General features: G+C 41.1%; 1 protein-coding gene across 2 annotated transcripts in view; it reads right to left on the bottom strand.

Moving 5' to 3' along the window:
• GLT8D2 (glycosyltransferase 8 domain containing 2) overlaps positions 1-13,110 on the bottom strand; it is a 53,240-nt gene that overhangs the window by 30,464 nt on the left and 9,666 nt on the right. The window contains exons 3-4 of one of the 2 annotated variants that reach the window (XM_081060383.1): positions 11,355-11,765; positions 929-976 (exon numbers count right to left, since the gene is read on the bottom strand). In XM_081060383.1, coding sequence (XP_080916509.1) covers positions 929-947 — 19 coding nt within the window. In that variant the 5' untranslated portion in view covers positions 948-976; positions 11,355-11,765. Of the gene's footprint in view, positions 1-928; positions 977-11,354; positions 11,766-13,110 lie in introns of those variants that run through there. The other variant, XM_081060384.1, reaches the window with a different exon arrangement.

The raw sequence follows: 13,110 nt of genomic DNA, 5'->3' as shown, positions 1-13,110 counted from the left end.
ACTTGTAAAATGAAGGAGTTGTACAGTTTCTAACAATGCTTTCCAGAGCTGCATTCTGAGGCCCAATGATTCTACCTTGCTGACATCCAGCTCCTCTCTGCCTCTGCTTTATCAGATTCAGCCAGAGACAACCACATATTAGACTCAACTAAAAAAAAAAAAACAACAACAAAAAAAAAACACAAAAAAGCTATAGAGAAGATAAGGGACACATTTCTATAGTTTATCAATACATCTGATTAACATTCACCTTCCACAGCCAGTTTTGGGATTGTGGCTCAATGTCACTACCATCTGACCCTTTCAACCACGGCTGTTACTGCTAATGTAGAGTTGACAGATAAAACTGGTTTTTTTAAATTATTATTATTAGTATAAGTATGTCCCCTGCAATATTTGGGATATACTTATACTAAAAAATTATTCACAGTTTATCTGAAATTCAAATCTAACTGGATATCTTATCTTTTCATCTGCTACACAGGGCAACTGTACTGTGGGGAATAACGGTAACACAATTAGGTTACTATGTTTTTCCCCAGATTCACAAACTACTTGATCTAAAATCAGGCAAATCAGGGTTTTGATGGGGTCTGAGATTATATAACTTCAGGTGAGTCTTTAAGAACAATAATGTAAAATTACAAATGCTAAATTAGACAGAAACATGAATATTTAGAATGAAAAAAATAAATATTTGCTAGTTTTATAGAAACATATGATCCCTCTCATGAGAAGTGCACCTCTGACTAAAATACTTAACAACTTTCCACAGGAATCATCCTGAAATAATGATGCCAAGAATGGCTGATGGGAGAACTAGCAATGAAAATCAAAGCCGATTAAAAAAAAAAAAAGCTAAGACCCAGCATCAAACAGCCCTCCAGAATCTCTTTTTAATCATGGTTTTCAAAAATTGTCATCTTACTTTTTCGTAACAAAGCCATTTGTGTTCACGTGGATAAAATACTGTGACCTGTGGATTAAAGAATAAAATTTTGTTTAACAGTGAATCAACCCAAAAGTCATCATACAATTCATAAGGACTATGTCTTTGACAGTTTGGGATGTGGTGAATTGTGCAATCATTCTTTACTGTCCTGAATCTAAAATTTTGGAAGCTAAATATCTCTTGAATGTGTAGTTCACCTCTTCAAATTAATTTCCCTGGCTATACAAACTGTACAAACGGCCCCCAAGAGGTAATCTTTGTCTTCAGGTTATTTTTTTTACCTTCTCCAAAAAGAGCCCTCTGGGTTGGTAGATCAGATGGCACTAATTGGAAGAGGTGTCACACAAGGTCTTCTTGAACTAAACTATCAACCCATGCCTTTTTTTCCTGTTATTATAATTTCATTCCTTTAATAAGGAATCTTTTACATCTTCAGGAATTCCTTGTGGAGACAGAGCCATCCCTGAGAGGGGCACACCTACACTAGATTCATTCGTTCGTTCGTTCATTCATTCATTCAGTATTTATTAAAATCCTAACAAAAGCCCAGCACTGTGCTACATACCGGGGAAGCACCAATGGACAAATCTGTCCTGGTCTCTATCATCGTGGAGCTTTCAACCCACAGCGGAAAACAGATACTAAGATTTAACAAATAAAATCATTAAATTATGGTAAGTGCTATGAAGGAAACAATGGAAGCGTTGGGATAAAGATCAGCAGAGGTGGAGAGTATATCGGGAAGAGAAATCAGGAAGAGCCTCCTGGAGGAGATGGCATTTGATCAGAGGGAAGTCATCTTCAAAGGAAGGCTTGAGAGAAGCCGGAGACAGATTTGGGGTAAACTTTGTCATTTGCATTGCTGTGCACTGTTTGAAGTAATGAAAATACCCACCTTTATACAACTTCCTATAAAGCAATGTTGAAAAGCCCTTCTGCTTCTATATCGAAGATTACATAAAATAAAGAAGGGGCCAAGACACAAAAGAGAGGGAGATTTTTCACTTGATATTCTTACAGGGCTTATATTGAACTTATTTAATAACCAGTATGGCTCTTGGCTCCAATCAATTAAAATGGGCACCACCGGTGTCCCCCTGGTGTATTCTGACTAATAAACAGCAGCCTGGGCACCTATAGAATATTGAATCACATGAATGGATTATCTATTCAAACAGTTAAACACCTGGGATTCTAAATACACACGTGCTCGTGCACATACACGCACACAACGCATATTCTGAGAAGCAACTGGAGTTGCTGTAACATCATCAGCCATTCTCATATTCTACCAGACCGACTTTTTACTTTTTACACAGAGCCCTTGGCTTTGCATGAGACAAATTCAAGGCAAAGAGGCCTATCAACTAAATATAATCCAGGAACAAATTCTTTGAACAGAAGAGGCCAAATGCTTTTTCAGTGAATAAAAAGTCAGCCTTATGAGAACTATTTTTTCTGCCAAGATATTTCATACATGCTGACAAAGTAATTTCTTTGTGCCTTCCTAGATTTCCATAAATTTCCTCGTGATCTTCCATAATTAGAAAGTGTGCTTCACCCATGGAAACACAAATGGTATTTCTACAAGAGTATTTTTTATACTTGGATTATAGATCTTAAAAAGTGAGTTCTATTATCAAATAGAGATTCAACAATGTGCTCAAAGTAGCGCCAGGCTTAAGGAGGCTAGAAAAGGGCTGATATATCATGAAGAAGTTTCAACCAAATACTTCCTCAAATTCAAGCCATATCTTTTCCCAATATTCTAGAGTATTTTATTTGTGCTGAAATCCAAGGGTGCTAACAAACTCTCTGTTCTCAAAACACATCTGTGACAACTGTGTCCTGCTTGTCCCAGTTCATAATTTATCTATATGCTCACTACAATATATAGTCACAATATATAATGTATCTTACCTTATATAGTCATTAAAAGAGGCAGTGGGCATTGGGAGAAGCGGGGGATAGCTAGAGTTAAACCATTAGAAAAGAACTTTAGATGATAAAATTCATTTCCATCTGGAAATCTAAAATTCAATTTTGTCATGTTTGCATGTTCTTTGACTCCTTTGTGGCATTTTGCCAATCACCCCAGGAGCTGGAAACAGACTTCCTTTGTGTTAGGGGGAAAAAGTTAATTTGCTGTAAATAACAATTTGTCTTGAAAACTCAAAGTTTATTTTAAATTAAGTTGATCCTTCTCAATTATGCTCCTTCAAAGGAACTTCTGAACTTGAAGTTTGACTTGAGGCAGCAGGCAGAGAACTGGGATTAATACCCTCTTGAAATTAGCAAGGTGCCTGGGGACCCAAGGAGGACAGGCAGGAGGTCACAGTCCTCAGGGTCTCTTCACAAACCAAAGTGTTGTGAGAACTCATTGGAAGTGATCTGAGGGAACTCTTCAACAGGGGTTTGATTCAAGTCTGCTATTCACTGTAAACAACCAGCTACAATGTCCTTTTATTTTCCCAGGATAGAGACTGTCTACTCACATTTGCTAAACACATTTGCTAAACACATTTGCTGAACACATTTGCTGAAGCGACCCTTCTCTCACTTTCTTGTACCTGGGAAAGAATTGAGTCAAAACCACACAGTACTTAGAATTCTTCTGAGATTGATTCAGGTACTTAATCCATCTATGACTTTAGATGGCATGCGTTCAGCTAACTTCTTGAGATGATGTAAGGCTAGAATGGTCTTTGTACACATGCCCCCAACCCCTCCACTCCATGAAGGAAGGCCATCCAGTACCACAGGAGAGAATGACGGGAAGAGCAGAACGATCCGAGCTCTGACTCCCTGAGACCAGCTTCTCCTTGAGTGTCCCAGTTAGCCAAGACAATACATTCCTCCTTTTTCCTTAAACTGCCCTGAAATGAGGTTCAATTTCTTGCCAACAAGAATCCAATGAATGGTGTGCCCATATAGGAAGAAGTGTGCAGGGGCCAGATAATAATAACACCTACCATTTATTGAAAGCTTCATTTGCATCCAGCTCTATACTGACTACTTATGTATATTATCTCCTCTCATTCTTCCAACATTTTTCAGGTACATATATTACTATTTTCATGTTTCAAATGAGGAAATGTGGCTCAGAGAGGTCCCATAACTTGCTCAAAAACACAGCTAGTAAATGGCAGAGCAGGGATTTGAAATTAGGGCTCTTGACTTCAATGCTCATGCTTTTCACCATGAGGTCCTGGAGCTCTTGAAGGGCCATTTTGGCAACTCCAGAAAGCACGTGAGTTGGGTTCCAAGTAACAGATGTCACTGTGTGCTGATGAAGTTTCACAGCTCACAGGCATGTTGGTCTGCTTGCCCCTGAGTGCTCTGTTACTCTACCTACTGAGATCCTGCCAGAATCAGAGAAACAGAAAGTGTTGACTCATCGGAGGAGGGGAGGGCCCCATCTCTCCCTGTCCAGCATGTTGCCAACTCTAAAATCTCATTAAGATAAAACAAAAGGCTTCAGGAAACTGATAATGGCACATTTAATTGCAAGGCACAGCAGTGGGGAGCCAAGGAGGGGAGTTCCTGAAGCAGATTCTTATAAAAAACCTTTTAAGATGCTTTTCGAATACGAGGCAGAATGAAGTCCTTACTTCCAAAAGACAGCCGGCTTTATTTAATTTTAAAAAATATATGAAGTTGTATAAAGATTTGGCATGCCTGACTGGCTTCCTTCTCTCCCTCTTCAGTTTCATCTCATCTGTGGTAGTTTCATCTCATGTTTTTCTGTTTAAGCTTCTGTAGATTGGTGTTTCTGGTATTGGCACTCAGAAGCATTTAATAGGTTAAGTAGGTGCTCAAGGAATGTTTGCAGCTCCTAGATCATGTGGATTTGGTAGAGGGATCAGAGTTGTAAGGAGGTAGAAAACTGAGGGAGGTAGAAAACGAGAGCTGGAGGAAACAGCCACGGAACATCTTCAGAACGCGCAGAATACGATGCGTAGTTTTGGGGCCAAGAGAAACAGGAATGCCTGGGGCAGAGCCTGGGAGGGCAGCTTCTGGGTTAACACAGTTCCCTCAGGGAGGAAATGCACCATAGTAATCATTCCTATGCGAAAGGAGGCCTGGGTGCACAGGAGGTGCAGACCCCCTGCTGTCTCTCTCCTCCTTTACCCACTTCCTGGACATGGCTGGCGGAGCTCCACACCAAGGCCTCCCTGTCTCTCTCAGAGTAAAAGCCAAAGTCCTTACCGTGTCCTACAAGACCTTACATGATCACACTGGCCTCCATGCCAGACATTCTCCTGCCTCAGAGCCTTTCACACTTGCTGTTCCCTACCTAGCATGCTGTTCCCTCCACCTGGAACATTCCTCCCAGATATTCACATGGCTCTCTCCTTCACTTCCCTCAGACTCTTAGTCAGAAGCCCTTAATCCCAGCAATACATAAATCACTTCTCCTTGGCATGTACCACCATCTGACACACTGCTTATTTCATTACTGGTTTATTGTCTGCCCTCCCAACATTAGATGGAGGCAGGGAATTTTGTCTGTTTTGTTCATTGCCATACCCGTATGCCCAGCAAAAGTGCCTGGCAATATAAACCCTCAAAAATATTTACAGACTGAAGGGGTGCACATGGGATCCTCTCCCCTAGGACGCTGCACGAGCACCTCAAACCTCATACGTCCATAGCACCTCCCCTATAGAAGCTCCTTCTCCGGTGTTCTCTGAGTATCTTCACCTTCTCCCTCCCAGTCCCACATTCAGTCAATCATTGATTCCTACAATTTCACCGCGTAAGTGTTCCTTAAATCCATCTCCTTCCTACCCTGCCTCATCTCACTCACTGCCTCCCTCTGCAATAACTTCCCACCTGGCCTTCCTGCCTCTAGAATTTCTGGTCTCTTTCCTTCCCCAAGCTATCATTGGTACAACTGACATAGTGACTACTTTTGTCATTTGATAATTACATTAAATTAATTTGAAACATACATGCAGTACGAGTACCCTTAGTTTTTTGTTCCATTTTTCTTTCCTTCTTATCACTTGAAACAGTTCAAGTCTACTGAAAGAATGAACTTTCATATACCCTACAATGAATTCACCAATTGCTAACATGTTGCTATATTTGCTTTATTTCTTCTCGCTGTCTCTCATATATATGTGTATGTATATATGACATATATATATATATATGTCATGTCATCGTGATATCATGACATTTCACCTCCTAATACTTCAGCATGCATCTCTTAAGAACAGGGACATTCTCTGTTATAACCACAGAGAATTCTCTGATATATTCTTTGATATAACCACAATCCCAATATCACACCTAGAAAAAACATGAATTTAACAACATCCAATAAGCAGTCCATAAGCAAATTTCCCCCATTGTTCCAATATCACCTTTTCTAGTTTGGTTGTCGTATCTTTAGTTTCTTTTACTTTTGATCAGGCCCATCCCACCCACACTGCCTTTTTATTTTTCATGACCTAAATTTTTTTAAAAAGACAAGCCAGTTGACTTGTAGAATTCTACTGACTGATTTAAAACACAATTCTGAGTGTCCCTTTCCTGCCTAAAGCCCTTCACTGGAAACCCACTACCAAAAGGTTAAGGTTGGAACCTAAGATGCCCAAAGGTCTTCCATGCCACCCCTTCTGTCCAAGCTGAACTGCTTGAAGGTTAATCTCCAAAGCTCTCCACTATCCACATCAAATCTATGCTTTCCTTGCCTCTGGACTTCAGTTCATGAAGTCTGCTCTGCCTGAAACGCCCTTTCCCTTCCTCTTTCCCCAGCAAGTTGCTACTTTTGCTTTAAAGACTCAATTTAGGCATCGCTTCCTTCAGGAAGTCTTACCTGATTACCCTACCTGGGTGCTCTCCTGATCTCCATTCCTATTCCTATCCCTGTACTTAGAACACTGTGTTCTAAGATTATGGACGTGCCTGTCTTCCAGTAAATCATGAGAGGATTCAAGAGAGGGCCTGTGGCTTACCCCACCTCTGTGTGTCTCAATAAATGTGTGCGGGATGAATGAGTGAGAAACAGGAGAGAGGAAGAAAGGGAAAGAGGCTCTTCTTTTGTTCTTCCATCTCAGGAAGAAAAGAGTCAGCATGCCTTTACTAAGGAAGAAAGCCAGAAGGAGGGGATGGTCCCATTCTATGAATAAAAGCAGAAGGGCTCTCATCTTCTTACCTGCCTTTCTCTTCTCATCACAACAAGGAGCTCCAAAACAGTGTCTCCTGCATCTTTGTAAACTTTCCTAGGCTGAGTGACTTTGTGTTGTGGTTTCCATGTAGTAATAAATAGTCAAGCCTTTAGCGTTTAAGAGCTCATAGGCTTGTTTTCAAGATAGCATAGTGCCAGGTGGGTACTAGACTAATAAGGGGGATCACGGCAATAAATTATATAAATGTCTAACCACTATGCTGTACACCTGAAACTAATATAAAATAAGATTGAATGTCAACTGTAACTGAAAAATAGGAGGGAGCAGGGGAGTCACCGCACACCCAGTGATGGACAGAGGAATTCCCTAGGCAAGACGGGATGGTGGCAGCTTTAAAGATGGGAGGAAAGAAGGCTGAGGTCCTAGGGCATGTGACTAGGAAGAAAAGGAGAATTTAGGAAATTGGGCTGGACCTGACAAGAGACTATTAAGTTTAAAAGCAGGCCTTTGAATACTTTGTCTGAGGCACTATTTTACCAGATGGACAAAGGAGTTTGGGCTTGTAGCCAAATCTGCAAAAAATGTTTTAAGACCTGGAAGTGGCTAAGGGGATTGGCTTTGTCTTAGAAGAAAAGGCAAAAGTAGGAAGGGCTCTTGAGAAAAATATTCCCCAAATCAGAGCCCCTGATAGGTTTTATTCTATATGCCAATCTGAATCAGTTGGTAGGACTTTTAGTATTGCTAAATTGAGAAGGAATCTAAAGCCATCAGCTGACTAGGTGAAAAAACAAACAAACCTGCTGATTGATTAATCATGTCTGCCTTGGGTTCAGGTAGGAAGGAATTGGGAAGGACCTAAAAGTTATTATTGAATGACTTAAATCTGGTAGGGCATGTACCTGACTTTGAATTCCTGGTTCTGCTCCATTTCTTAGCTGTATAACCTTGGGCATTTATAAAACCCAATGTGTAAAATGAGACTATTCTACAGATTAAATAAATAGCATGTAATAATAGGTAACACTTACATAGCAATTTCTATGTGTCAGTCATGGTTCTAAATATATATATATATTTATATGTATGCATATATATGTATGTATGTGAATATATATATATTCACTTGAATATATAGACCTATTTACTTCACAACAATCCTATCAGGTTATTATCCCCAATTTACCAATGCAGAAACTGAAGTTCAAAAAGGTTAAGGACCTGCCAAGGTGACACAACGAATGAGTGGCAGAGGCAGGATTCACACACAGGCAGCCTGGCTCTTAGTTCACATTCTTCACCACCTTAATAGCTACTAGAAGCCAACCACTTTCCATTGCTGACTTGTCATTGTGTGTCAGGCAACTGACATAAGCTCTGTGATTTAATTTAACTCCATAAGACTTGCACCCTAAAGTTCGCACGTCTGTAAAACACATTTTACAGAGCAGTTCATCTTAAACCAGGCAAGCAACAAAGTCATGAACAGGACAATAGAAAGGGTTCACCTGAAGAAAGAGATAGGACAAAATCAGGACCCAGAAATCTGGGCTCTAACAAAACACTTTGGCCTTTTTACTTTCACTGTAACATGAAAGGCTTACTCAAGAGCCATCAAAATACACAGGACAGGAAGCCAGGTGAGGGAGTTTTCAGTGCAGGAGGACCCAGGTTGCTTTCTACTGTGTGGGAATGAGGTGTTCTTCCACCAAATGGCTTTAGACCAGGTGTCAGCAAACTACAGCCCCCGGGCCAAATCCTACCCATCACTGGTTTTTGTAAACAAAGTTTGGTTGGAACATAGCCAGACATAATATTTGATATTTTGCCTATGGCTGTTTTCACTCTATAATAGCAGGTATGAGTAGTTGCAACAGAGACCATATGGCCCACAAAATCACCTATCTGGCCCTTTGCAGGAAAAGTTTAATGATCCCTACTCTTCACTTTTGGCCAGATTTTCTAGGTATCAACATGGCATACATTATCAATCTTATGTCCTTGACTAGAGAAGAAAGAAGAAGATGTCCCATGGATATTTACTAGGGGCATGATGAAGTAGGATGTCCATAGAGGAACCAAAATGAAAACAGATGTGGCCAGAATAGGATATTGCAGAGTGTGCTCCGAGGAATGTGAATCAATGTGATGTGACAAAATGGTTCAGGGATCAACTGGGAACCACTGTGCTAAAGAAGTTTAAGCAGATTTCTCTACTGCGGGACTTCTCAGAACCTTTTTTTTTTTTTTTAAGATTCTATTGGGGAAGGGGAACAGGACTTTATTGGGGAACAGTGTGTACTTCCAGGATTTTTTTCCAAGTCAAGCTGTTGTCCTTTCAGTCATAGTTGTGAAGGATGCAGCTCAGCTCCAGGTTGCAGGGGGCGCAGCCCACCATCCCTTGCGGGAGTCGAACCGGCAATCTTGTGGTTGAGAGGATGCATTCCAACCAACTGAGACATTTGGGAGCTCAGCGGCAGCTCAGTTCAAGGTGCCATGTTCAATTTTAGTTGCTGGGGGGAGGAGCTCACCATCCCTTGCGGGACTCGAGGAAGTGAACTGGCAACCTTGTGATTGAGAGCCCACTGGCCCATATGGGAATCGAACCAACAGCCTTCGGAGTTAGGAGCATGGAGCTCTAACCGCCTGAGCCACCAGGCTGGCCTCTCAGAACCTTTAAAAGGCCATTATGCCTTGAGATTTCTGAGAGGGTGACATGGTTCACAAAGCTCATTTTTCCCATGGCACTGTCTTCTGCAGAACATTCTTTGGCAAATGATGAACTAAAAGAAGTCTTTAGAATCATGCTCCTGGGAACTAGAAATCAAAACTATAAGGGCTATGATGTAATAAGCATGTCTTTCCTTCAGCAAGGAAAGAAGGAAAACAAAGAAAAAATAAAGAGAACTAGAGTGAAAAAGCAGAGAGCTGTCTGAAGGAAGAAAGCAGGACCCCGGACAGAAAACATGTGAGGACAGGAGAAACACCTGGGTGACCAGGCTATCAGAGGGAATGAGGTGGCAAAAGCAAGGCTGCTGCCCAGTGAAGGGTATATGGTCATTTTCACCATCACCATCTTCGTCATTGGCATCACCAGAGAAGCTAAGCTTCCCTGACTACTCACTACTCCACAAATCCTCTAGACAAAGGATTTCACTTAATTCCCATTTTACAGATAAGGAAACAGAGTCACAGACAAGTTAACTCCCCCAGAGTCAACGCTTATAAAGCTTGTAAGTGGTACTGCGTAGATTCAACTCTGGAAGTCAGACCCCAGAACCCATGCTCTCACCACCGCACCTCACCAGTTGACTTCTAATTGCATGAGAGGGAGGGCTGGAATGTCATTACATAACACAAAGAGGATACTGTAACAAAGAACATACTGTATAGAAATGTGACACCGAAACATTTGGTGGAAAAGACAAAACCAACCAACCAATGTCACTGGATATTTAGCTGCACAAGGCCAAACTGCTAAGAGGACTGAGGTTTTCCCCACAGCACAACCAGACGTTTAGATATCATCCTATTTTCTTCCTCTCTTTTTACTCTTGTAGTAACTATGCTTCATTATGTTGTAAGTTATACATCAGGGTATATCAGGCTTTCCAGCAAACTACACTAGCTCATAAAGTGAGCATAAGACATTTTCTGAATGTTAAAAAGTATTTTCAATCCAAACTCTATGACCATGCTATTGTCCTGGTCATAACTCTGTATTTACAATCAGCCTAATTTAGATTTTCACACTTGCCAGTTCTTTTTGGGGAGGATTGGGACCCTCAGAACAGCTTCCAAGGACAGATTCTGAAAACATGAATCACCGATCAATTAAATCTATTCTGGCTCAGAAATGTACCTGCATTAAATGCTAGACTAGCATTAATCTGTGCCCTAGCTAACCACTGATTTCCATGCTTAAAATATGATGCAAATAGTAAATCACACCATTTGGTGTGGGTGGGGATAAACCCAGGTCAGGAAAAGAAGTATAGGACACAAAAAACTTGCACACTGAGTATCCTGGATTTGCTATGATGGCCAAAAAAAAAAAAAAGAAAAGAAAAAAAGAAAAAAAAAAGATAAAGAAAAAAAAAATCCTTTGGAATCCTACCAACATTGGCTGGGGCTCCTGAAGGCAAAAGTTTGTGTGGAACAGTCTACTTCTGATTTACTTTTTTGAGTCTGTAGCAAAATAAAGGGCTGCTACAGAGTAAAATGGAAAGGCTGCCACATTGCACTGCTCGTAAAATTCTGTTTACCTGGTGAATGGTGAGGGCAAGGCTTTGGGATCCTCGGTCCAGAAGAGCTGCAGGGCAGGGTGTCCAAATCGTGGCTGGTCACAGGCTGCTGCCCTTCATACTGCTGCTGCTTCTAAGATCCCATTGGAAAACCCAAAGGGCTGGAGAGTCCAGGCCAATATGATGTTTCCAAGAGAGTATTCCTCCCTTCCCCGCACCCCCCTTTGCTTGCGCTGACTTTGGAGCAGCTCCACTCTCTTCTACCCCGGGGTGAAGCAGCTGGGAATCCGGGCGGGCGTTGTGCTGGGGGAGGGAGGCGGCCCTTGAAACCACTTCCAGATGTGCTGGGCAGGCCTGCTCCAAAGCGCTAGACTTCCTCCAATATCCTGGTCCAGCAGTCTGCGTGCAAATCATTTTGAAAACAAGGCTGCTCTGGAGGAAAAGATTTGAGACTGAGGAAAAGCAAATGCTTGGTGGGTGCATTAGACCACATGTTGGGTCTAAAGTAAACTTTTGAAAGAGCAGAAGTGGAAAATAAGTTCAGACTGATTTTAAGAATATCTTCATAGACTTTAGCTTCTCCTGAAATCTCCTAGCAATTAAATTCCTGTTGTCCCCAAATCAAAGCCCAGATAGCAGCTGTGGTCTCATTCTACCAACGTAATGACAGTGACAGAAGTTTTAAGATGGTGTGTTTGTGTCTGAACATGGGAAGGAATCAGGCAAGGAGTCAACCCCACCCATAGATTCTCAGAAACCCAGGAAAGGATGCCAGCAGTTTGCCTGGGAACATGGAATTTATGTCTGCAATGGCCTCTCTCCCTAGTTCTTATAAGGAAATGAGGATTCCACTGCTCACTGCCTCCTAAAGTGGTGTTGCCCAACAGAAATATAATACAAGCAACGTTAGAAACTTAAATTTTCTAGCAGTCACGTTAAGAAAAGTACAAAGAGCCAAAATTAATTTTAATGATATCATAACTTCAATACATAATCAATATAAAACATTAACCAAATATTTATTTATTTATTTATTTTTGGTACTAAGTCTTTGACATTTGGTGGTGTTTCACACTTGCAGCACACCTCAATTTAAACACTAAATTTCATCAGAAACAAATATGTATTAAGATTTCATAAAATGTACAAAAAGTCACATACCCAGGTTGTTCTTACGTTTTCCGGTAACTGAATTGAGTATGTTTTTCAATTTAATTAAAACTAAGTAAAATGTAAAATTCATTTCCTCAGTTGCCCTTGTCGCATTTTAAGTACTCAATAGCCAATGTGGCTAGTGGTTACTGTACTGAACAGTCATTGAAAGAAAAAGGATTTAGCGGGGTTTTCTCAGACTTGAACTTGGAGCGTGGGAGTATCGTGAGTAGCTTCTGTTTGTATAGAACTTTGAACATTGACAAAGCGTTTTTGTATCTTCTATTTCATTTTATTCTCACAACATTCATGTTTGGTAGTTGAGCAGATGTCATTCGCTCTAATTTACAGATGAGCAAACTGAGGCTTTGAGCAAGTTAAAGTCCAAGTTCCCAAAGCAAGTTGGTGATGAGGCCAGGACCGGAATTCCTATTCAGCTGTTCTCAACTGTTTCTTCCTTGAGACATGTTTCAGATACTAGGATTTTGGGTTGCAACTCTAGGGTTAAAATGAATGCCCAATTATTGCATTCTTCACTGGGTCATCCTTCAGCTCCACGTCCCTATTTATACAGAATTACTGGCTGCCCTGGTGGCGTTCCCTAAGGCCCTCACCCAGTCCGACG

Source organism: Rhinolophus hipposideros (genome assembly GCF_964194185.1).
Source record: "Rhinolophus hipposideros genome assembly, chromosome: 9".
Lineage (NCBI taxonomy): Eukaryota > Metazoa > Chordata > Mammalia > Chiroptera > Rhinolophidae > Rhinolophus > Rhinolophus hipposideros.
This window is presented reverse-complemented; position numbering and strand designations above follow the sequence as displayed.